Source organism: Meleagris gallopavo, chromosome 1, assembly GCF_905368555.1.
Source record: "Meleagris gallopavo chromosome 1, MGAL_WU_HG_1.1, whole genome shotgun sequence".
Lineage (NCBI taxonomy): Eukaryota > Metazoa > Chordata > Aves > Galliformes > Phasianidae > Meleagris > Meleagris gallopavo.
The window spans coordinates 169,326,068-169,353,246 of NC_139404.1; the positions used below are offsets into that span (position 1 = coordinate 169,326,068).

The following is a 27,179-nucleotide window of genomic DNA, read 5'->3' on the forward strand; positions in this document are numbered from 1 at the left end:
ATCCACTGTCTTGATGCTTTCCTTCTAGGTATTAAGAGACATTGATGAGATCCCTTCTAAGTCACTTCTCTAGGCTGAGCATCATGGAATCACAGAATTACAGAATGGCTTAGGTTGGAAGGGACCTTAAAGCCCATCTAATCCCAACTCCCTGCTGTGGGCAGTGCCACCCACCAGCTCAGGCTGCCCAGGGCCCCATGCAACCTGGCTTTGAGTGCCTCCAGGAATGTGGCATCCACAGCTTCCCCAAGCAAAACAGTCCAGTTCTTAAAAACCCTCTGAGTAAAATTTTCCTAATATCTAATCTAACTCTCCTTTGTTTAGTTTAAAGTAATTCCCTCTTCTCCTGTCATTATCCAAGGAAAAATCAGTTCTTCCTGATGTTTATAAGCTCCCTTTAAATATGAGAAGGATGCAATGATGTCCATTCAGAGCCTTCTCTTCTTCAGGCTGAACAATCCAGTTGCTTCAACCTTTCTTCATAGGAGAGATCCTTCAGTCCCTTCCATCACCTTTGTGACCCATTGTTTGACTCACTCTGGTACGTCTTTATGTCTCTTTTATCAGGAGATCCAGATCTGGATGCAGTATTCCAGTGTTTCACTAGTGCTGACTAGAGGGGAAGGATCATTTCCAACCACTTGCTGGCAACTTTGCCTAATGGAGCCCAGGAAACCATCAGACTTCATTTAGCATGGGCACGTTGCTGGCTCAGCTTGGAGACCCAGATCCTTTTCTGCAGAGTTTTCCAGCTGCATGCCCCCAGCATGTCCTGATGCCTGGGGCTGTTCTTTGCCCGTTGCAGGAGCTAGCATTTCTCCTTGTTGAATTCCTGCTAGCCCATTTCTCCAGCCCATCAAGGTCCATCTGAACAGGAGTACAATAATCCAGCATATCAGCTACTTCTCCCAGTTCTTTATCATCTATGAACTCGCTGAAGGATACTCTGCCTTATCATCCAGATTATTAATGAAGATAGTAAACAGGATTGGGCCCAGTATTGATCGCTGGGGTATGCTGATAATGTCACTGACTTTGTATCACTGAACACCACTCTCTAGGCCTGGTTATTCAAACATTTTTCAATCTATCTCACTTTCTGTTCATCCAGCCCATGCTTTATTAGATTCTGCGTGAGGATTTCATGGGAAAAAATGTCAAAGGGCTTACTGAAGTAAAGGTGGCAATAATCACTGCTCTCCCCTTGTATACAGAATCACAGAATGTACCAAGCTAGTTATTTCATTGAGGAGTGTTATCAGGACTTCTGCAGATCCTTTGCCCATGGTTACTGTTCTGGCACATTTTGCAATCCTCAGCAATCAAAAATGTAAAAATAATTATGCATAATTGAAGAAGACAAATCAAATGGATGATTTTTAAACAGGAAAGATTTGTAAATATTTAAAGCACTGACTTAATAAAATATCTGACCAGCATAATAAATCTTTTTCTTTGTGGATTCATTATTAATTACAATACATCTGCACTAAATAGATTTCCACGAGGAAATTGATTAATATTTATAATGAAAGAATATAGCATATCAGTTTTGAAATTACTGTAGTTCTAAAGTGGAAACACTGTAGGTGTATCAATGTAATAGCTTAAATTACAAATCTAACAACCTAACCGAAAAGTAATGCCAAGTCAATAGAATTCTACTGTAGTATAAACTAACTCACATCTGCAAACATTTTCAGTAACTTTGTAATGTTTGACATAAGTGTCACTGTGTTCAGTAGACTCTGTGATGACTTTGTCAGGGAGCAGCCAGTGCATCTTCCTTGGGATGGGGAAGGACTGAGGCCAGGCCAGGATATGAATGCATCTCGGCAGGACCCGAGGCAAGGCAGGGCAGGACCATGGGCAGCAGAGGCCAGATCTGCTTGCAGAGTCTCTCACACAAGGACTGATGGGCCCGGGGCAAATGTTGGAGCCCAGAGTGGGTGATACCCCCAAAGAAGGCTGGGACAATAAGGCCTGGCAGTGGATTAGGGCCCTAGCAGATCTTCTGGTGCAAGCAATCCTTCATCACAAATGAGATTCCATTTTATTATGGCTCATGGGAATGAGTTTATAGAATCACTGAGCTGTTAATACTGGAAAAGACCTCTAAGATAATCTAGTGCAACTGTAAGTGCATCCCCACTGTGCCCACTAACCATGGCTCTCAGTGCCACATCTGCCCTTTTCTTGAACACCTGCAGGGACGGTTACTCCACCACCACCCTGAGCAGATTGTTTCAATGCCTCACCGCTCTTTCAGAAAATATTTTTTTTCTAATATCCAATCTGAACCTCCTCTGGTGCAACTTGAGGCCATTCTCTCTCATCCTACCACTTTTACCTGGGAGGATGACCTCCACCTCACCACAACCTCCTTTCAGGCAGTTGTAGAGAGTGATAAAGTCTCACCTGAGCCTCCTATTCTCCAGACTGAACAATCCCATTTCCCCCAGCTACTCCTCATAATACTTGTGTTCTTCACAGCTTCTTTGCCCTTCTCTGGACATGCAACTGGCCTCAGAGTCTTTCTTGTAGTGAGGGGCTCACAACTGTGCACAGTACTAGAAGTGAGGCCTTACCAGTGCTGAGAACAAGGGACAATCTCTTCCCTGCTCCTGCTGAGTTATAAAGTTTTACAGGATAGGAACTGGCCTTTAAAAGCAGTAATGAAGGAATTAGTTCCCCAAAGATTCTCCAGCATTTAAGATGCAAAGCAGGTGCTTCTGCACCTGCCCCAGCAACTACCATCACTTCCTTGATGATACAAGATGGCAAGAGCACTTTATGGCACTCTAAGAACTAGAACGAGGTTTTTAAGTTTAATTCCTGAAAGTTTATTTTCAAAAGGTACATTTAATCTGTATGTTTTTTAGGCAGCCTATATACACACACTGAATATTTTGTCTGCATTATTACCATCAAAATGTAATGTTTGAAGTTAATTCAAGTAGGAAATGCCAGAAGAGACTGCGTATGCAATCTCCTTGTTTCTGCTTGCACATGTTATAAGATAGCTCTTAAAGGAAATTAAACCATTTTCCTTATATTTGTCTGTTTTGTTCACTGCATGGCTGAAGAATTCAGATTACTGAAAGCCATCTTCAAACTGAGATGGAAATTAAGTCAGAAATATACTCATTCTATCCCAGTTACAGGAAAACATTTCACTAATAAGCCATTACAGCAGTTGCATATAATGGACAGGACTGAGTACAGATATGAATAGGTTCCTTCTGAGCCTTAAGCAATTATGTTAGTTCGAGCATTTACTCTGAAACTTTGGAAAGTATCAGTTTCCCTTCTTAGTGCCTACTCCCAAATGCAGTGGGCAGAGACCTCCAGAGTCAGCACACTCAGTCCTCTCTTTGTATAGGCAACTACATATCATCATCTTCAAAAATTACCTGTATTTAATCTTGCAGAACCACTTTATTGTTACTTCTTTCAGAGATATGGTGGATGGAATCCATTGCAGCCATGTATTTCTAGTTAAATATTATGTTCCTTTAAATGATGATTAGGAAATTGTGACCTTGGAGTAGGGAAAACTTGCAGCTTCCTGGAAGACCTATTGCTTGGGAAAAAGGAGATGCTCTGGGATGGGAGAGGCAAGAGCTGGGAGGCTGCAGAGAGGAACAGGAAGATGCCAGCCAGCCCTTGAAGGGAGTAAAAAACTTCCTGGAGTTTTCTGCAAGTTGCTCCAGTTATTGTCATTATATTTTCAATATTTCGAAAGTAAACTATTCTAGCTTACGGCTTTTGAGTTTAAAGATTTCTCTGACTTACCTGGGGAGCTCCCAGTATAAGAAGATGTAGAAAAATCTATCTCAGATCTCCAACTATTTGATTCACCCCCTAAATTCTAACCTACATTTATTCATGGAAATTTTCTATCCGTTCTTGAAGCAACACTGAGTGTTAGCTTAAAAAGCTCTTCTCCTCTTCAGCGTTTGTCTCTTTGACATATTTATGAAGAGAAATTATATCCACTCTTAGCTTTCATTTTGTAAGGATGAGCAAACCCAGCTATTAACATTTCCTTTCATAAAATAAGCTATCAATTTCCCTTATCATTTTAATAGCCGTCTTTACATTCTTCCCATTAAGATTCATCTTCTACCATTGCAAAAAACTGCAATTCCATGGAGCGTTCTCAGAGGAGGTCTTACCAGTGTCCTGTATTGATTATAAATTGCCGGATGTTACATTCTGGATGAGATTTCTTTTCTCGTATCACAGTCCATGATGGAGTTGTTTCATGATGGAATGGTAAATCCATGTTTTTTTCTGTAACATTTTACCTTTCCTTCAGTGCATGTCTTGTACAGGAAAGAGGAGTTTAAAATCTACCCTGGGGGCAGACTCTGAGCCTTTCATCAGGCTGTATCCTGAGGCATCCTTTTCATCAATCCCAAGTGACTCAGTAAGTCTCTTGCACTCAAGTCCTTCACATCCAAATGCAGGCATTCAAACCATTTTTTTTATCTGTACATTTTGTTCAATGCATAACAAACTTGTAACTACATTTTTGTTGGAGAGGAATGGGTGCAGTCAGAAAAAATGTAGTTTTGTCCAAAAAGAGTGCGATTTACATTTTCCAAAGTGTACGTACTTGTATCTGAACCAGTCATTCAGATCCACTCTGTTGACAACGGAGAAGAATCGTTCTCACTCATCGCTCCTGTTCCTTAAACCATTGCCATTCTGGATGTTGTCCTTCACATCTCCATTTCTCTGTTTCTTGTCTGGTGTCCACTGCACACCTGTGTAAGATTAGTCTGTTTAGGGCAGTTCCTTAGAAGGGAAGGACAGTAGGGAGGAATCATTGCCTGTATGAATATAACCTGATAAATCTGACAGATAAAGTCTGATAGTGCTCTCCTGTACTACCACATAACAGGCATAAAAGACGAGGCCTTGGCCAGGTAATGATGCTGCCCTGTTACCCATGGTTGCTGGCTGTATGCTCTCTCCAGTTTTAAGGGATCTCTTTTCCATATTTAGTGCTTCTGCCAGTAAGGGTCCATAGTGAGCCCTGTGCTTTTAACAGCCTCAGGAATTAACTTTTGTAAACAGGAACTCAGATAGAAATCAAATTTCCCAGCCAGCTGTTACTAATAATAACATTCTGTATTGAAAGTTTTGCCTGATCCTTACATATACACATTTTGTAATTTTTGCTATGCCTGTTCTGCTTAGAACTGTTATTTTATATAGTGCCAAAATGTAAAATTTATGTTTTTAAGAGACAAATGAAGCAGTAGAGGTATACTGATTTTGTAGCCATTTAAGGCATTTGCCTTCACAGAAAGCTACAGTATGAAGCATTTGTTTCAACTCTTACCTGCCCTCTGCTACATGAAAAACTGTACTCAGAAAGCAGGCTTAATAAATCAGTACAGTTTGATTAATTAAATACTTTTGTCTTTTTTCTTTCTTTCCTTAGGAATGTAGTGAATGCTCTTTTATCCTCTTCTGGAGTCATAGATCTGTATAAATAAATCCTAATATTCCTCAACTACTTTCTAACTTACAATAACACACCATACCTTTCATAGACAAGCACAGACACAGCAGTTTCAAAGCCTTTCATTTAATGAGTTGGTGAGATTTTAAGAAAAAAGGTCTTCAATTTCATCCATCTGGGACTTTCTTTCTGACAAGAAACAAGACTGCTACCAAACGTTACCTTAAAAATATAAGAGCCAACAAGAGCTGCTCACTGAGGACTTAGAAACTATTACCACAGTCTTTTTAATTGATATACTTATTGCACTAGAAAGTCAATTTATATTGGCTTTGTAAGTCTACCATTCTATTTGGTAGAATAGAATCTACTCCTGCTATCATTACATGCCTTGTGTGACTGTATCTCTTACTGTAACATGTTCCTAGGACTTCCATCACTGGCAATAGACATTTCAACAAAATATTCTATGCCCCACTTCTGAAACAAAAGAATAAAGGAAATCTTCCAGGTTTATCACAGAGAGCTCTTGTACCACATTTCCCCCATTTCCAGGGTAGCACGTGTTCTCCTAGGGGTTGGGAGAATTTTACAGAATTTGCAGTGCTTTTCTCTGTGATGTGCAGAAGGGATTGTTGGAGATGGAGAAAGAGAGGTGGAAAAGATCCCATTTTAACATCTTCTCTCCTTCTCTCCTCATCCCACTGAAGATTTATGCATGAGAGAAGGGGCAGGTATCCTGTGAGCGGTAGATGGAAAGCAACTATAACTAAAGAAATTTGTGTATTAATTAAATTTCTTGCAAAGTAGCTCAAAATGTTAAGTTTCTTAGTGGCATAGAGCTTAATTGCTAAGGAATTTCTTACAATGGATCAGACATTTTAAATTTGAGCTAATCAGCCACAAAACAAGAACTGAACACTTTCACAGTTGCTCTCCAAAATCCACTAATAACAAAAGTTCTGCTATTCAAAAGACTGTTCATCTTCACAAAGTATTTTGTTTAACCACAATGGGAGTAACAAGATCAAATCAATCCCATGTCTCACTTAGAATCAGTTGGAAATATTGATGTGAACCTCTCTCCACTGAAGAAAGCAGTTTTGTCTACCTCCCAAGTGAAGCAGCTCAGATTTTGAGAAGAACTTTCATACAGCTTTCATTAACAAAACAACAAAAATCAGCAACAACAACAAAATCAGAACAAAACAAACAACAAAAAGCCCCAAAACAAACAAAAAATCCCAACATGTTATTTAATAGAATAAAGATTACTATTTAGCTGAACTAATTTTCCATAATTTTTAGTCTCTTGCAGCAGTTATTTAAACATATTATTAAAATATTAATATTAATATTGAAATATTAAAATATTATTTAAAAAAGCAGGATAATTTAAAAATGCCTGAAAATGTTTCTCATCCTCTATTTGTTGTGTTTCTCATCATTCTGCGTAAGAGCTGCTGTAGTTAGCAAGGAAATAATGGCGTATGATACGTAGCACTACTTCTTAAGAAATTATCCAAAAACAAACCAATAAGCAATAAAAGAGACCAAAAAGTCGAAAACAAAGAACCAAAAGAAAACTATGGAGGAAAAGTAAGGCAAAGAAAGCATTTTGGGGCATTCTCAAAGTCATTCAGTAGTCAAAAGCAGATTCAAGAATTCACCTGAGCACTGGCCAAAGTAGACTACTATTCCTTTCTCTCAACTACCTGCAGTATTCTTAGTCTATACCATAAAAATGCCTCATCCAAAGCTTACCTAGGTCAGGACTTAGCTGAATAGCTGGATAAATCTATTTTTTTTTTTCTTCTGAAAAATAAAATAAAATACACTCCAGTACCCACGAGAAAAGAATGAGTATTCCAGACCTATGTTGTACAATGAGCAGCAGATAATCAATAATTGGAAACAAAAGGATTCTCAAGAAAGCAAGCAGTAACCATCCTGGAAAGGGATGGAAAACTCTCTTTGAGTTAAGCTGTTTGCCAGATGATCTTGGGGAAGCTCTTCTGCCTCGAACTACTTTCCCATTTCAAACAGATGCCTCCCAACACATGATTTTTTGAGTAAAACAAAAAGTACTAATGAAGCAATGAGGAGAATATAAGCATAATCAAGCATTAAAGGAAAAGTTCAAAGCTAGTTTCATGACTGAACTGTCCAGACAAATATATTATGCTTCCAGAGCACTGAAGCTTGTCTTGTTTTCTGTAGAAACAGGTATCTACTGGTCCCAATGATGTTCCCAATATCCACTTTGGAAGACAAAGCAAGCTTAATTTTCCAGAATTAAAATGGAGTCTGGGGGAAAGAAAATCAAAATAAACTATATTACTGTAAATGCAGTAAAACTCTGAAACAGAAAACCTCCCAAGACTGCAGCATTTTTTAATAGGTGATTTGAAAGAAGAACAACATGCTTTTAGAAGCACCTTCTACTACAGCTAGACTTATTCATGCCTTATTAAACTAATGCAAGGCGAATAGTTAAACTAGATCAATCATACTGTCACTGGGGAACTACCTAGCCTGGTACAGCCAACAGACCACAACCCCTTACTGCTTTTCCATATAGGGAAAGATGAAGCAGCTACATGTGGGTCAAGGGCTATCAAAAGAGATCTCAGGGACTTGGGACAAAGGCTAAAGGAATTGAATGCACTGATAATCTTTTCTTCTCTACCTCCTATATTGGGAAAGGACACAGAAAAAAAGGCAAAGGATCTTAGATTTAAATACCTGGCTTTGTGGCTGGTGACATCATCAGAACTTTGTTTTTTTGGTGGCTAATTAGCCTACATAGTACGGAGTTTGTGGGCACTGGATGGGGTTTATCTTTCTCAAAGGAGGAGAAGGATCCTTGGGGAAAGCTATCAGGGCTCACTGGGGAGGCTTTAAAAAAGGTGTGAAGGAGGACAGAGAAGATAGTGAGCCTTCCCATGAAAATGTATGGGAAGGCATAACTAAATTAGAGGGAAAGAGTGCTGACAGGGGCCTTGAAAGACCCACTGCCTGGAGAGGTGCTGGTAACACGGCAGCACATACAAAACTCTATGATGGTGATGCAGTGACTACTGGGGCAACAGGAAAAGGCAATGGGGAAAATCAAGGGAAATACTGGAAAGGAATTAAGGAGTTATCCTTTAAGTAAATTGCAAGACCAGCTTACTGGCTGAAGTGCGTATACACCAATGCACACAGCTTGAGAAACAAACAGGAGCTGTGCTATAGAAAACTAGAATATAGTTGTCATCACCAAAACCTGGTGAGATGATTCCCATGACTGGAGTATGGCTATCAACAGCTACAAGCTGTTCAGAAGGGACAGGTGAGGAAAGAGGAGAAGAGGTGCTGCTATCTACATCAGGAAAGGAACAGAATGTAAAGAGCTGTCCCTAAAGAACACTCATGAGTAAGTCAAAAGTCTATGGGTGACAGAGACTGAGCAGCAAAATGAGCCTTGTGATCGGTGTCTACTACAGGACACCAGATCAAGCAGAGCATGTCAATGAGGCTTTCTACCTCCAGCTACAGGAAGTGTTGTGACCGCAAGCGCTCATCCTTCTGGGGGACTTCAACCACTTGGATATCAACTGGAAAAGTGTCAGGGTGATCTGCAGGCAATCCAAGAAGCTCCTGGAATGCATTGAGGATAACTCCCACAAAAAAAAAAAAATGATATAAGGAATGGAACTCCTATTCTATGAGGACAGGCTGAGAGAGCTAGAGCTCTTCAGCCTAGCTGCAAGGTGATCTGAGAGTGGCCTTTCAGTATCTAAATGGGAGCTACAGAAAAGAAGGAGACAGACTCTTTAGCAGGGCCTGTTGCAATAGGATGAGGGGAAATGGTTTCAAACTAAAGGAGAGGAGATTTGGATTGGATATGAAGAAGTTTTTCTTACAGTAAGATGTGTACAGAACGCTAATGTTCAGCTAAAGCCTCAAAATCTGGTTTTGTGGTGAGAGAACAAAGATAAATGGTTTCAACCTCAAAAAGGGTAGATTTCGGTTAGATAGAAGGAAAAAAATTTTTTCAGTCAGGATGGTGAGGCACTGGAACAGGTTGCCAAGAGATGTGGTTGATGCCTCATCCTTGGGATCCAGCGAGGCTGGATCAGGCCCTGGGCAATCTGATCTAGATGTGGCATCCCTGTTCATTGCAGGGGAGTGGGACTAGATAGTGTAGGTCTCTTCCAACTCCAAGGATTCTATGATTCTATATTCTGCTTTTTTTAGTATTTAGAACCCTCGCAGTTTCCCAAACATTTAGATACCTTTGGAAAGCCTGTATATGTTGATTGCATGTAATTCATGTAAGCCTGTTGACAACAAAAATACTGTAAGAATTATTGTATAAAGAAGTCACGATTCATTGTACTTGCAGTCTTCTGTGTTAACTTGAATAAGATATCACTGACAGTTTTTTAAACCAAAAATAAAGCAGAATTAGTGCATCTTAGTTGTAGGTCTTCCCCATCCAGTTAATAACAATATTTCATTTTTAATATTAAAAGTTCACCGGAGCTTAAGAAAACGATCATACATATTATTGAACCCAAAACTACTTATTTTAGAGCTCACAGTGTTCTGTTTTTGGGCAGAATCAATGTTGCAATCACCACTACTGGATAATGGAAGTAATTATTTGCCTTCATATAGCTTTTAGATTAAAATGCAATGTGGAACTTTTAAAATGCATTATTTTTCTCATCTATAACAGGCAAGGATTTTTAACACTAATTGTTAAGAACTAGTAAGCAGGCATATACTTTGCATTTACCAGCATGCAGTGTCAACTCATCTTCAGATAAAGGCTGTCAAGAGTTCTGAATTCATTAATGTCATTTCCACTAACAAACATTGAGTTAAGACTTCTTGTCAAACATCTTGATTTTGTGTTGAACGCTGGCAAGTATTACAGCCTTTCTGTGTCATTCTAATTTGAGGTCATCACAGCAGCAAAATAATAAAGCTTTTTCAAGGTGATCTCACGGTTTAAACTGAACATAAAATTTGCATTTAAGGCATAGTATGAAACAACGAAGGCATATTTTGCTTTGATAGCTGCACATTCAGTACGAAGTGGCAGAGATACGTATTTTCTTCTCATTTTATTTCAGAAACCTAAAAATAACCAGTAACTTTAACTCTTTTAAGAATAAGGTCCAAAGCATTTTATATATTTGCTATGTTTTCTTGAAGGTTTCTCAGTGTAAGCTGCGTTATTTCAATAGTTTAGATACGAAAAAATCTACATTAATTACAAAAGACATGATGCCTCCTATGGAAGTATCACTGATACCAGTCAGACTGTGTTAAGTGGTCAGAACTGAAAGAATTAAAGAGATTTTTTTTTCAGATATGCCTGGAGACCAATTGCCTCTTTGGTTTGTGCTTGGAAGTGTTTGGAAGCAGACCAAACAAATAACCACAGGGCAGTTGTCACCAATCAAAGTTTAGAGAGAACTGCAGCAAAGAAATGGGATGTCAAGCCACATCAGTTCCTGCAATGCCCAAGTGCTCTCATTTTTAAGATCCTCTACAAGTTTTGTTTTGCTTTTGCTCTTATTTCAAACCCCACTAACATCTTCTGTGGCTGAATTTTTTTCTGTCATTAAGTTTGTCTGGTGTGTCAGTAGCATAGAAGAAATTTGAAAGTCACTGGGCAATATGTGTTCCTTCTGTCATTTGTGGACACTGGCCAATAAACCTTCAAGAATCCCTGACCCTTAATGATGAAAACAAATGGATGACCTCTATTCTAATTTTCTCTGGGTGTGAGGTTACAAATGAAAATGAGATGTGCAAACTTCAGACCATTCAGGCCCATTGTTCCTGGGCCTGAGTCCACTTGGCACTGATTGTCGTGCAAAACCTCTCTGGAGTAGGTCTGTTTTGGAGACAGATGGAGCTGTCCAATACAGAACCAAGAAGCGAGAACAATCAGTACCTGAGCTTACTCTGACCCACTCTTATTTGGTGCTACAGATACATTCACTGAGAACAGTATTTAGTCAAGAAGTGAGAATTAAATGAATCTGACATAAATAATTGGACCATTTTGATTTGTCATCCATAATGGATATTACAGACCACTGTACAGTTGGCAACACATGCTGTGCACTTGTTCATGTGCTAATGATCTGCTCTGCATGGGTGGTGCTTACTGACAGTGAGTGCTTATACAGTTTTTCACTTCTCACGTTGGGGGTAAGGACAGCTAGCTGCTGTTTTTGTTAGCAGGTATTGTTTGTATCCTACTCAAGAGCCCAGAGGAATGGAAGAGAACTCCGTTACGAGTTAATGGGCCTCTACTGCTAAATCATTACTGCTAACTCGAAATGTCAATGTAAAGCTGAATTGAAAGATGCTAATTTCTCAAGCGACACGGATCCTCTGACAGCATTTTATTAAGTAATGGTATTTACATTCCTTCCCCTGCCTGAGTAAAAAAATGTGATTTAGAAAGTTACAGCAGTAAACATTATCTGATCAGCTACATCAAATACTGTGTGTTTTCAACACAAACGTTAAAAATGCAGTTTACAAGATGTCTAATATTAATGTCATAATGAATACAAATTCATTTATATCAGACTCCAAATTACTCATTCAACTGCCACAGCTTCTAAGCAACAGTAGAAGACAGTACAATTTTGGCTAATACCTCTGACTAAACTTTTGCTTGTTCCAGCAGGTCAAGTACTGTAATCCTTTACAGGTATTCTGAGAAAATACAGCTGTGAGGAGACTAAAAAGGGTTCAAGTGGGAAGAACTGTGGCTGTAATGTACCTCTACTATCTGGGCAAGTATCTAAGGTAAAATAAGATGTAGCTCTTCTTCTACCAACAAAATGCTGGGAGAAAAGGAGGAGTCCAGGGAGTCACTTAGGCTGGAAAAACCAACTAGTTTATCTGGTTCTAAGCCCTGCTTAGAGATAGGTCAGCCTCAAAGTTTCATGAGTTGCTCAGAGCCCTGTCTGATCGTGTTTTGAGTATCAGCAAAGATGGAGGCTCCATAACCTATCTTGGCAACCAGTTCATGTTTGTTCAGAGACAAGTCCTGAACATTTTTTAATGTCCAGACCAACCCAGACTTAGTTCTCATCAAGTCTCATGAACAGTGAAAGCAACTGCAGACAGACTTTCCCATTCCCACCACAAAGATTAGTCAAGTCTGCAGCAGTGATTGATTATAGGACAAATCTGACCTACCGTTCAGAATTTGAGTGATTTTTTTATTTTTTTTTCTCCAGGGAAAGGAAGCCTCTAAAGCTGGTACACTTCTTACAGACACTATCTGTACTTCCTAATCAATGAGAGACACTGATGGTTCCCAGTCACAGGCTCAGGACTTTCTTCACAGTAATAAGCAGGAACCCCTGCATCTGGTCTTAGCATTAGCAGCTTCTTTTATGCATCCCAAATTCTTTAAAATCTGCTTTTCAGGAACATTTCACCTTCTCAGGAAGATAAGGGGAAAATAACTATATGCTCTGAAAAATGAGTAGAATCTTTTATTTTCTTCTTCAGTACAGGTTTTCTTCTTTGTTTGTAGACAACTGATTTTAATCTGACAAAGCTTTCCATAAAGAACAAGCCTCTCACGCTCCCATCATGGCTGCTGAGCCTGCTGTAAAAACAGAAAAGATGCATTCAACTAATTATATCACATAAAGAGCATGTTTGTTTCATGCAATAATTTCAGTTTTGAACAAATCCCTGGGAGCTTTGTGTCATTCACTAAACATCCCGATCAAACAACAGTAACTGAGTAGCACAATGCTACACTACACAATTTCGATAGGAGGGGAAAGAGCCTGCTGGGGATGTATTCACAAAGGTTAACATTAGCCCATACAGGGTAACATCTATACTTAGTAAAGAGAGAAAGGCTCCTCCAGAGGGCAATTCAGAAGTGAAGATTCATTTAGCTAGTCTGAATCTCTCTCCAGAGGAATCTCACTTTCCATTAATTTCAGAAATAGCCAGCAGAGATTAGCCTCAAAAGATCATACTAGCCTCTGTGTATACTACCATATATCTACCTTCCATCAGCAGGAACAGTGGCTGAGATGTATAGTTAGCTACAATATATTTAAATCTGAATGCTATGTATCACATATTAAATGAATTTTACTCAGTTAGAGCTCAGGGTTCTGCCAGTATTACTGAAATGCTGTCTCCACTATGCTACTTGGGTAACCACAGGATTCAGTTTTTTCCACTGCCCTATTCAAGTGCTCCATTTGATGACTACCTGCATGCTAGCATACAAAGGACTGCTGTACTCTCACCATCTTCAGGATCCACTTAACATGCTGCAGCACAGTTCTTTCTCTCGCTCTAACTGCACACTGTACCACTGGAGCAGCAATGGGAAGCAGGTTTTCACCATCAACCTAGAGACAAAAATTCTGAAATTTTGAGACCTGCTGCCTAAGATTTTAATGGTTATTAGCATCAAGAGTGGAAAATAGTCTTTTAATCTTAAACATGAAAAAAGTTTACATTTTGTGGTTTAATCGGGCACCCAGCCATTAGCTTACTCCCCTATCAGGGGCTAAGATAAGGACAGTTTAATAAAAAAGGGGGGGAGAGAAAGGAAAGAAAAACTATCTTAAAAGAGAGAATGAACGTATCAAGTGATGCACAATGCAATTGTTCACCACCAGCTGACTGATGCTCAGCCAGTCTCTGAAGAATGGCAGCCATCCTGGACAACTCCTCCAGCTTTATGGCTGAGCATGATGCCCTATGGTATGAGATATCCTTTTGGCTAGTTTAGGTCAGCTGTCCTGGTTCCATCCCCTCCCAGCTTCTTGTGCACTCTTAGCCCCTTGCTGGCAGGGCAGTGTAAGAAGCTGAAACATTCTTGGCTCTGTGCAAGCAGTGCTCAGCAATGGCTAAAAACATCAGCATGTTACCAATGTTATCCTCATCCTAAATCCAAAAAAAAGCATTACATGAGCCTCTATGAAGAAAATTAACACAGCAAAAATGAAGACTTGAGTATACAAGGAAAAGAACATAACTGACAGAACTAATGTGAAGACTATTTCCTAACTCTTTCAATTTTTCTATATTACAGTAGGTCACTGCACTTCTCTTCCTGAAAAATGTCCATACTTTCTTAAAATACTGTCAAATTTGAGAAAAAAAAAGTCTACAATATTTTATAAACCAAAACAATCCTTACAACTTTTTCAAGGTCTCACCAAGACTTTCCACATCATCATTCTAGGATTTAGCCCCCTCTTTTCAGAGTATCTTCAATGTAAAACAGCCACTGTTTCACAATACAAGGGAAAAAAAAACCCACCTTTAAATTGCCTTCATGCCTTCAGCAAAGGAGCAACAAAGTTTTACAAAGTAGGGGAAGTTAAGGATTCTTTTCAAAATCTTTTGAAGACTCCCTAGGTCTAGGAAATCTGATTCTAAACTTACATTTTTTCCTGTACAACATATCAAACATGATTTTGACATAACAATATGTACTTGCAAACATAACATCAACTTGAAAATGTCTGCTAAGACCATTTTAATACTAACACCAAATAGAAAAGCTACTTCAAATTTCAGAGGCCATATTTACACAAAGGTGTCATGAAAAGAGAAAGTACTACAAAGATAATTTATTCTTCCAAATGGACAGGTCATTTGCATATTACACAAACTATGTTGCAACGCAGCACCTCAAACAAATAGTTCATATTGTGCTATTAACAAAGTGTAATAAAAGCTTATTATAAATAGTAAGCAATCATCTGAAATCACTTTTACCTAGCCTTCATTTCAAAAACAAGGCACCTTAGTTTCAAAATGCCTTTGAAAAGGCCCTGATGACCTTTTGAAAACTACATTGCACCTTGAGACATGAAAGAAAGCTTCCTATTTGTTACATTCTTTTACAGGTATTCCATTAACAGATTTGCAGAGAAAGTTAAAAGCCATTGATGTAGCTCATTCTAATTATCTTGTAGCATTAGATTAATAGAAGCTATACACAATACCTTAAGTCAGTGCTGTACAGAATTCTGCATAGTAAGAATCATCTGGCTTAAAATTAATCTCACAGTATCTTAATTATGAAGGTCAAAGGGTGGCATTTTTAATTACTGTCAAAATTGAACTGAGAAAATAAGAAAGAAACATTTGTATTTTTTTCATATTGTTTATTAATATAAAGGCAAATGCAGAATTTTACAATCCATCTTAGAGGTGGAAAATTTTAAGTCAAATATCACTTTCAGAAAGCTTTCTTCTACATACTGAATTCATATCCACTCATTAGGGCATTCTGTGCACTATTTGAAACCGAATCTGAACATCCTTCTGGAGAATTATTGCACGGTGAAGTTATATTTGTGATGATTCTCATTAAACCAAGCACTGCACTGCCCACTGTTTTACTTCCTGTAAACTCAGTAAGAAACATAGAATGCAACAGGGTAAGACTTGGCCAAACAGATTAAATCACAAAGTAGTAGGACCAGTTCAAGAAAAGCAACTCTAAATAAAATGCACGATTGATCATTTAGCTCAGGCAACTGATAAACAAAAAGCACATTATCTGAACACAAACATTTTGATGAACTATGATTCTCTTGTAATATGCAGAAACAAAACTTTTACAAACAACCAGTATTTACAGAAAAAGGAATGACATATTTGACCAGTACTTATACATTCCCAAATTTTACCAGGCCTTCCCTGGCATTTTAAGATTATGCCTCACAAATTCTCTGAAATTGCATTTGATTTAAAACTTCATTTGATGTTTTGTGAAGTTAACATATAGGTACCTCTGTATTCTTTTCTATCTAAAATGTTTTCAGCAATTAAATCTTACAATTATTTTGAAACATTTAGCAGTTACTTACTTATTTCAATTATAAACCACTTAATTTTTCCATTCTATTTGGGCTTAACACTTGAATTGTGGTAAAACTTCTCCTCTCAACATGGAATTTTATCAAAAGAAAAAAGAAAGAATGAATAAAGCTAAACCTTCCAACACTCAGTAGAACAATTTCTCTGGAACAAGATTGCAAAGTTCCCCCTTCATCAAACTAAGTTTGACAATATGTAATATTTTAAATAATTACTCATTGTGGTTGAGTATTTACTCTTGCATTTTCAGTAATAAACATCTTTAGAGACATCCATCTTTTTTCAATAGGATCAGCCCATTGAAAAATATCAGTAAAGAAATAACCAGTGCATTATTTATTATGCTTTAACAAGAAAATGAGACCTTATCTGTGTGACAAAAAAAGATTGGATCTTGGCAAGTCATATATGGTAGCTTTAAAAAGGCCAATTCTTTAGTCACAATGCAGAGTCCCAAAATAAATAGACCTTAGCTACATGGCAATGTCACTTATTCCAGAAGATTTCAGTAGACATTAAGAGCTTCCAACTCTATCTCTGGGAATAATCCGTAGATCTGAACCGTGTTTTAGAAATACATTTCCTAGACAAACAAATAAGAGAACATTACCAAACAAAATAAGTTTCCTAAGCAAGCATACACATTTAAAGAACAATAATATCCTTAGGTCAGTTTTCAACATCTTTGTAACAATTTCTCTGTACGCTATAAAACCATTTTTTATATTTCCAAAGAATTTAATCTTATCCCTCCTACAGTGCCTCTCTAAAGAGCTCTTGTTTTTAAGAAACAATACCAGACTCAAAGTCGTATAAGACTTGCAAGTTACAGCCTTTGAACTGTGCAGCTCTATGCTGGAATGCCTAATTTCACTTATATGTCATGATAACTTCAAGACTGAGAAATAAAGTTTTAATTCACTAAAATTATTTTATTTTGAGGTAATTAATGCATATACTGATTCTTAATTCTCTCCCTAGTTCAGTATTTATCTGCTTTTAACTTCAGAATCTCAGCTGTACTACTCTCACAGGAAGGTTTTCTACATATCTAAATAAGTTTCAATTTTTAATACTTCTATGTCTAGAATGTATTCAGGATTATCTCTACTGCTTTCTTCTATTAACTAAACACGATGCATTGTTCAATTACCATTTGGAGTTACTTTTTTGTTTTTTAAATTTCATACTGGTACTTTGTGAAGCAGATTGCATGCAGTTCTACAATATCAGGTTCTAATGACATCTACGTATTCCTATTCATCTTTGTGTTGACTTGTAAAAAGAGTATAACTCCCTTTCCTTTCATGGATGTAGAGTGAGTGCACTACTAACAAAGATACTGAACATTTGTTCATTAACAACATATTGGAAAACTCTCCTTTTTTAAACTGAACGAATCTACCACACAGATCAGGATTGCAACTGTTCTACCCGTTCAATATAATAATAGAAAATCCATTCAAAAGAATGGATGATCAAATGTTTAAAATGTGCATTTTAAAAAATACTGAAGAAATACATTATAATCACAGAATCATAGGATATCCTCAGTTGGAAGGGAAGCACAAGGATCGAATACAACTCCTGGCTCCACAAAGGACCATCCAAATTTCAAACACTCTGTCTGAGAGTGCATCCAAACGCTCCTTGAAATTCAGCAGCTTGGGGCTGTGACTTCCCTGAGGGAGTGATTTTTATGTTGCAATCGTAATCATAAAACTCTAAAATTTTACAGCTCATGCAGGCAGTAGTTCGACCCATTTCTTAGCCTGCTTCTATCATCAGTATCACAGTGGGTTTTATTAAAGTTATGGCATACTATTACCTAAACTACTGAGGATTTCAAACTGAAATCAGTACGGGAATTAAGTGCTAAGCCCAGCTTTTTCAGCTTTCATTTCCCTCGCCATGTGAAATCAAGTAGGAAGAATTAAAGTCATACTTGAGGAGTGCTTTTGTTAGGAAGTCAAAGAAAAAAATAGAACAAAACCTCTAAAATCCCAAGGAACACTAAGATTTTATTCCCAGATCATCTTAACTGGAAAAGTTTTTAAACACTAAAACATCTGTTCATCCTCCTGGTTCAACCCACCAGAACTTAATAATATGTAAAAAGGAAAAAAACATAAGTTTTGCCATATCAAGTTGCTTCTAAAGTATCAGTAAACTCAGAAGAGATTTTGTTTTGAATCCTTGATTTGGTGGCTCTCTTTTCCCCAGTCCTTCTTTCAGTTTAAAGCAATACCACACAACATTGTCATGGCAAATGGTATTTATCTTCTCTGTTAAAGAAATATATAAACCCTTGTGCCTAATCTTACATTTGCAGACAAGATTAAGATCATGAGAAAATATTTTCAATCTAGATGTCTTTAATTTATCTGAACCTTGACTATGAAATGCTGCTATATTACTGCTGAGCAATTGCTCAACGTTTATCAAAACTTAGGAGAGTTAATGCAAAGCAACTGGAGATCTGAATTTGATGCGAATAGCTGCAGGCATGATGAACTGCCATGTGAACATTTTCATTCAGGAATAAAGTAGCCCTTAATCGATTTACTTTGCAGGATTAAGCTACATAATACAAAATGCAAGTATACCACTGAGGAAGAAGAACAGTGTAAATATATCTTGTCTTAAACAACTGACTTTACTGTTTTGCCTAAATGTTCTTAAGTGGCCATATGAAAATCAGTCCTCACAGGCTGATGATGATCCAGTAGCTAAACTATATTGTTAGTTGTATCATCTATCTTCACTGTACTTGGTCATATGATGTGTTGGGACTGGTGCTATCTAACATCTTTGTAGGCAACATGGACAGTGCAACTGAGTGCACTCTCAGCAAGTTTACAGATGACACCAAGCTGAGCGGTGGCAGTTGACACGCTAGAGGGAAGGGATGCCATACAGAAGGATCTGGACAGGTTTGAAAGGTGGGCCCCATGCCAACCTCATGAAGTTTCACAAGGTCAAGTGCAAGATCCTGCACTTGTTTTGGATTGGGTCCAGAGGAGGGCCACAAAGACGATCAGAGGGCTGGAGTACTTCCCCCATAAGGACAGGCTGAGAGTGCTGGGGCCCTTCAGCCTGCAGAAGAGAAGGCTCTAGGGAGACCTTATAACAGCCTTCCAGTACCTGAAGAGGACCTGCAGGAAAGCTGGGAAGGGACTTTTTACACGGGCAGGTAGCAACAGGATAAGGGAGCATGGTGTTAAACTGGGATAAGACAGATTTGGGCTAGATACTAGGACAAAATTCTTTACTGTGAGGGTAGTGAGATGCTGGAATTGCCCAATGAGGCTGTGAATGCCTCCTCCCTGGAAACATTCAAGGCCAGGCTGAATGGGGCTTTAACTGACCTGGTCTAGAGAGAGATGCCCCTGCCCGTAGCAGGAGGGTTGGAACTAAATGATCTTAGCAGTCCCTTCCAACCCAAACTATTCTGTAATTCTATAGTTCTATGCCTCTGTGTTCACGATGAGGACAGCAACAGCTGAGGAGTCTGCCAGAGGCAGCACAATGGCCAAAAAACAAGGGTATCCTAAGGCAAGCCCAGGGTAGACAAAAACCTCATGTGGTGCAGAAAACCAAGTGCTCTCTTGATCTTCACTTACAAATGCTGTTGATAGAACTGCAGATATCAAAAGTGGATTGCTGTACTTATGTGATTCCTTCTACAATTCCAAAAAAACAACGTCAAGCAATTGAGCTTTTAAGTGTTGCTTACTGTGAGATGCTCTGCAAGGTTTTACTTTATACTATTTATCTTAAGAGTAAGCTAGGTATGCTAATTATATGAATGAGAAAGTGGTATCTAAAAAAACAAAAAAAATGAAACACCCAAAAACCTAGAAGCAAACTGCTACCTTTGGTAACACACAGCAGACAGAGGGCATAAGTGAACAAGATCTGGCAAAAAGATCTGGCAAAAACCAGAGAAGCAGCAAGGAACTCTTCACTAACTGTTCATTGTGTTTGCAAGCAGGAATAAAATTAGATTCACAGTTTCCACCAGGTGGAATCACCTGGAATCCCTTGAAGGGAACCAGAGGACTATCTGCAAGACCACCCTTCTTGAGAATGTACTTTCCAAAGCACCTACAGCTCCTGCTCTAAAACGGAGTATTACTCTTCTAAGCAGATCTTATCAGACTGGCTTCTGAAATACCAAATACTACTGGACTAGGCACAGTGGTGAAAAAAAAATACAGCTATCATCTGGTATTTTAGAAATAAGTAATTGCTCTTTTACACTGCACTAAATAGCTAAGTCCTAAAGATCATCAGTACCTCACGCTTCCACGGTCCTAAATAACCAAATGAACAACAGTTCTGTGGATTAAATCTTACACTCAGAACACTGACTGTAGTTTCAACTACTGGGCAACTGTTCTCCCATTTAAGAAATCAAAACTTGAGATCTAACAACCAACCCAGAGTGCTATGTGTTAACTTAAAATAACTGAGTTTTTTTTTTTTTTTTTTAGAAGTACTGGGTTCCATAAATAATAACTTACCTGCTGTCTGTGCGGGGTTTATTCCTATTCCATCTGGGAAGAAATTAAAACAGAAAAAGAGACAGGACAGTGAAATGGACTTACAGTTTATTACATTGAACTTACTGCTCAAAAATATAAAACATCAAACAATACATACTTATCACACCAGCCCTTCAAATAGCTATTTCCAATAATCAAAATCAGTCATATCAAAGGAACTAACAAGAAATCTACTGCATAGGAAATCCAAACCACGTGTTAGGAGAAAACCACTCCAGTGAATAATAATGGCTTAACACCTTCATCTCATTCGTAAATAATAAGAAAAATGCTACTATATTATTAAATATTACTAAGTTCACTTTGCAGATTGTAGAGTCTGTGAAAGAAAAGATGTTTCTGCATAAATGAATATCCCTTAACTGAAACTACAGTATAAAAACTACATACTTACCGTTTGTTATAATGGCACTTGTTGCTGCAGGAACTTTGAACTACAGGAAATAAGAGTACAACAAAACAATGCAAGAGACATAGTTAAAGTAGAAAACATGGATAATACTCAAAGCAGTGATCATTTTAGCTTATTCAAGTATCAAAGAATCATGAGAAAATATTCCCCTGAGATTTATAGATACAGCAAAACTAAAATTTACACTTAAAGTTGATTAGACATCTCAATATAGAGTAAGAAATTTGCAGTACTAAAATAACTACATCCATTTATTACTCACTGGATAAAATATAGAAGTATTAGTTCTAATTATACTAAAATAAAAAAAAAAAAAAAACACCTTAAAAAAGGGGCGGCCAGCAGGAAGAGGGAGTTGATTGTCCCCCTCTACTCAGCTCCTGTGAGGCCCCATCTGCAGTACTGCATCCAGGCCTGGGGCCCCCAGTACAGGAATGACGTCGAACTTTTGGAGCGAGTCCAGAAGAGGGCCACTAAGATGATCAGAGGGCTGGAGCACCTCTCCTACAAGGAAAGGTTGAGCAAACTGGGCTTGTTTAGCTTGGAGAAGAGAAGGCTCTGAGGAGACATCACTGCAACCTTCCAACCCTGTTCACAAGGGTGGACAGTGATAGGACAAGGGGGAATGGTCTTAAACTAAGACAGGGGAGGTTTAGGTTAGGTATTAGGAGGAAGTTTTTCCACACAGAGGGTGGTGACACACTGGAACAGGTTGCCCAAGGAGGTTGTGGATGCCCCATCCCTGGAGGCATTCAAGGCCAGGCTGGATGTGGCTCTGGGCAGCCTGGTCTGGTGGTTGGCGACCCTGCACGTAGCAGGGGGGTTGAAACTCAATGATCATTGTGGTGCTTTTCAACCCAGGCCATTCTATGATTCTATGATTCTATGATTCTATGAAACACATGGAAATGAACTTCTAAGAACACATTATGTCATGCCAAATACTCTGAACAAACAATACTTTTCTTAAATAAAAAAATAAATGACCAAGAATACATATGCTCAAATTTTCCAGAATAAAAATGGTCAACAATCTTAAACATAAAACACACACACATATTCGTGGGCATACTAACTTCATACTGGTGTGCTCAACAGAAAGAAACACTTACAGGACCAGAACAAAAGCCAATATGAAAACATTATATAGTAGGAAAAAATAAAAGGTTGCTTCTGAAATGCATGGAATGTGCACTGAGAGAATATTTTTACCATACAAGTCAACTCTGTGAGTAATTAGTATTACCATCAGGTACATTAAACAATTTGAACTTCCCACTGTTCTGACTGAAGATAGTGTTGAACCCAAAATTAACTTTAGTCAATCTTGGTTAATTTTCACCTATTTCCTAGCTTTATTCTTGGCTCCATTTTCATCTCCAACTGCACTGCTCCAAGAAAAATTCACTCTAGGATTTGTTTATATACTAAGAGCACTGCATCTGATCCAGCTCTGTCAGAATTCTGACACCAGCCTAAGCAGCACCATATGCCCCCACGATACCCATCACATGTGGTCAATTCCACTGTATGAAAAACCGCGCACAGATGGGGCTGCATCAGACATAGGCTGCATATTATTTCAGAATAACTGAACTTCTGGAGAACATAAAAAATAATTATTTCTTAGGACTTATTTTTGTGAGTCACAAAGTCACAAAGGACCCAGAGAAATACCCTGTACTGCATAATGTGGTTGGATCACATAGGACAGAAGGGGTAGGCAGTGTGGGTGCACATCAATCAGTGCTACTTGGATGGTGTGAGGACCACAGGTTGCTTCTTTGCCATATTTTACTTAGCTCTATAATCAATCCCTAAGACTGGTGTCCAAGTAATCAGCAACTATCATTTGCTCCTCAGAAAGCATTTTTCTTATGCAAGAAAAAGCACAACCATGAATGCTAATACTAAATGCTTTTCTGGGAGAATTAGAGAACTCTCTCATTTGCTGAGCAAGTCACTTCAGCTGAGCCTTTCAGTGGCATTCATTAATTGTACTTTCCTCATTTTCTAATAGCTCAAAATTTTGAGGTCCAACTTGCAAGAACTCCACACATAGTTGCTGTTAGTTCATAGATACTATGCTTGAATACAGCACTTAATTATTGGTATACCAAAAAACCGCCTTTCATCTCTAGACACACAATAGTAGCATTTTTTAATTATTATTATTATTTTTAAACTTACAATCTCTTAGCTTTGTATCTATTGCAGGTCATTACCTACTCACCTCAATATAACATGAAAAAATTAACTTTTGCAAAAGACAAATCATATACCAGAGTCACTATGGAAAGGCCATGAGGAAAGTAATAATTTGTCTTCAAAGCAAGGTTTGAATAATGAGTTCATAAAATGGGAGCTACATATTTAACACTAAGAATGTAAAAGTAACATGTCATCTCATAATAGCTAACTACTACACATAGTTGCTCTCTCTCTCCCTCCCCCTCCTCAGCAGGAAAAAGTGGAGAAAATGAGATGGCACAAAAAAATAAAAACACTTGCAGGTTTGAGATAGGAGCAGCTTAATGAAAAGGCTTCTGAGAAACAAAGGGAGAAAAAAGCTACTCTCCAATTCCCAACAGCAAATAATGCTCAGTCACTTCTCAGAAAGCAGGGCCTTAATACGTATGTGTACATGCACAGTGGTTGCTTTCTTTCTTTTTTTTTTTTTTTCCCTTTTCTTTCTTCCTTCAAGTTTCATTACTGCGTGTAACATCATACAGTACGAACTACTGGGCCATACTCAGCACATTAAAATCATCACAATATAGAAAGGGAAACTTATACAGGAAGTTGGTATACTATAATTCAACATTGAACTTAAAAACAAAAATCCTTCCTTTGATAAGCATGTGTTCCCATGTTGAAAATATACAAGCTTTCTATAATACAAAGTCAAATTAATGCTCAAGTAGCAAAGAAGTTTTCTGTTCGTCAAATAAATCCCAGCTTTCCTTGAAACCCATGTAGGATATCCTGCATCAAATAAACACACTTAACAAATCAACTCATTTGCTTTAGAAACCTTACAAACTGATAACTGTTGCTGTGAAACAACTACTCAGCTCCTTCCCAGCCTTTCTTGTTCCCTTATACCAACATTAGTATCAGGCACCTGTGGCAGGAATCCAGATTATGATTGTGAAGATTAGGCTGCCAATGAAAATACGGCTTAGCCTGAACCCACACTATGTCTCTAAAGTGACTCTGCCAGTCAGAGACAGAGGAGGGCAAGAGAAGGAAGCAACACCCATGGTCAGTTTTGGAAGATACATCATCTTACACCAACTTAAACTTCTTGCAGATATTAGTGGTAAAGATGAAGCCCATACAGCCAACAAACTAAACTCACTAACTGATAAAGCAAAGTAACTTCAAAAGACACAAATTAATTATCCAGTTTGAACAATTCAGCATGCAGCTCCATTGGACCCTCAACCCTGATGCATGAGCTGGAATGAATCTATGATAAAGAATAGAGAGTGAACATGGCAATCCCTTCTGGAAATTAACAGTGGAAACAACACATCAGACTTCTGCTGGACTTCTCAGTCTAGGCCTCTGTGTGTGGGTTTTGTAGGCACAGCTGCATTCATTCAGATTTTTAAAAAAGGAAGAAAAACAGTTTAAAAAAAAAAAAAAGCCATTACATCAGCAAGCGTATTTTGAAGTATTTATTATTATTATGTCTATTATTCTGTTCAAGTAATGTCATACCAAATAATCAACCCCTTTCACTCCCACATCAGCTGTGTCTCTGCTACGAACTTCTGTCACACTGTGGTATAAATGTAATATTAGAAAAGTTAAGACATGCTTTCCATTATCCTTCCTAATTATTTATTAGAATATCAGTGCTTTAACAAATAGATCTTAAAGTAGTCTAAGATTCCCCAAGAATCTTTTTTTTTTTAGAAAAAATCAGAAGGGGGACTGCAGGCATAGTGTCAGCTAAATCTGCTGACTAGACCAAAAAAAAAGCCATCTGGCTTTGGAACACTGTTTCAAATGAATGTATCTTAACCTTTTATAGACCCAACCTGAAACAAATAGGACACGCCTCCTCTAATAACTCACATAGGTAATTCAGGCACCTATTTCTGGATTTTGGATTCTGAACACACAAAAGCTAAGAATGCAAGTGTCACCTGCATCTGGTTTTGAGTCTAGCCCATATGTGTACCATCAGTACCATCTACAATCAGAAATCAGATGTATTCCAAAATCAGACTGCTGGAAACGAGCATGAGAAGTATTAATAATTTCTTCAAAGAACTTAAAAAGTATTCTGAATATTCTACATCAGTGATTGAAAATATTAAATAGGCAATAGCAGTAATTTGTAATCATGTTTACTACCATTTATTTTTATATTATTGGCATAAAAGTGCAATAGTGAAGAAAACAAGTAGGTCTTATACTTGCTACTGATGTGCAAATTAGAATCCTAGAATCACAGAACCATTGACTCCTTAGAGTTAGAAGGGACCTCTGAAGGCCATCTAGTCCAACTCCCTTGCAGTGAACAGGGACACCACAACTGGATCACGTTCCCAGGGCCTGATCCAGCCTCACCTTGAAAGTTTCCGGAGACGGGGCATCCACCACATCTCTGGGCAACCTGTTCCATCACCTCACCACCCTCACTGTAGAAGTTTTGTTTTTCCTTCTATCTAACCTAAATCTATCCTCTTTGAGCTTGAAGACATTTCCCCTTGTTCTGTCACCACAGACCTGATAAAAAAATCTATCCTCTTCTTTCCTGTAGCTCCCCTTTAGATACTGAAAAGGCCACTCTCAGGCCACCTTGGAGCCTTCTCTTCTCCAGGCTGAACAGCCCCAGCTCTCTCAGCCTGTTTCCACGCAAATCCTGTAAGAACTGCTGAATTACAGATTCTAAAAGTTCTGACAGATCCACTGACATCAGTGAAGCCTGGGCTCATGAATATCTAGCAATAGGATTTTTTTTTTTGTATACTAGATTCAGTGTTGTATTTTGCAATCAACAAACTTTTGTTTTCAGGCACACTCACAAAATTAAGAGCAGTCACATCTTTCTACTTACTTCCTCAGCAGCAAACTTCAAGACAGCTGTGAAAGGTGTACTTTCGGGCACACTTAGCCTGAAACGAGAGTTTAAATGTTGGGTGTGTGACTGCTAACACAAACCAGTATCAAACAACTGATGACTTTACGAGCAGCAAAGCTCCTGCCAAGGATGCGTACGTACAGGATGAGGCAGAACAGAGACACACATGCCATTCATCTTCCACGATAAAATAAAAGCAAAAGAATGCCAAGGGAACCCCGCAGGGCTCAGGGCCCCACCTCACGCAGTGCAACCCCGCACTCACACTTTGTAGGGCAGCCGCGGGTCGGAGGTGAGCGTGACTTTAAAGGTGACTTTCGACCTGGGAAGAGCGAGAAGAAAGCGGGGGGTTAGAGGTGGTGTGAGGACCCGATATGGGGCAGCAAGGCCGGGTTCGCACCCTCCGCTCACTCACATGCTGCCGCCGCCACCGCCGCCCGCCGACACGTCAGCCTCACGGCGGCCCTCGCCGCTCCTCCCGCTCGCAGAGCTGCCCGCGGCGCGCCTGATGGAAAGCTACAAGTTAAAAACGCCTTGCCGGCCGCTGAGGGGCAGCAAGTGGGGCGCTCGGTCTCTGTGCCTCGCCAGCCCGGAGTGGGGAGGAGCTGAGGGTGGCTGAGGGGAATTGTGGAGGGGTACGGGGGTTTCTAGCCAGGCGGCAGCGGCTGCCATTCCTCAGCCGTGGGTAGGGCTCTGACGCTGGCAGCCCGGCGTTGCGCCGGGCGG

At 38.8% G+C, this 27,179-nt stretch overlaps 1 protein-coding gene across 3 annotated transcripts; it reads right to left on the bottom strand.

The window, feature by feature from the left end:
• Positions 1 to 2,819: 2,819 nt before the first annotated feature.
• Positions 2,820 to 27,170, bottom strand: UFM1 (ubiquitin fold modifier 1). 3 transcript variants are annotated; one of them, XM_019612231.3, is made up of 6 exons: positions 26,869 to 27,170; positions 26,719 to 26,775; positions 26,430 to 26,487; positions 21,338 to 21,377; positions 20,902 to 20,934; positions 2,820 to 4,772 (listed from the first exon to the last, which is right to left on the bottom strand). In XM_019612231.3, coding segments are annotated over exons 1-6 (285 nt in total). In that variant the 5' UTR covers positions 26,871 to 27,170; the 3' UTR covers positions 2,820 to 4,677. The 3 variants fall into 3 exon arrangements, with proteins under 3 accessions (XP_019467776.1, XP_019467777.1, XP_010727266.1); XM_010728964.4 differs by lacking the exon at positions 2,820 to 4,772 and adding an exon at positions 15,637 to 16,958 and having other exon boundaries at positions 26,869 to 27,154; XM_019612232.3 differs by lacking the exon at positions 26,869 to 27,170 and having other exon boundaries at positions 26,595 to 26,741.
• Positions 27,171 to 27,179: the final 9 nt, after the last annotated feature.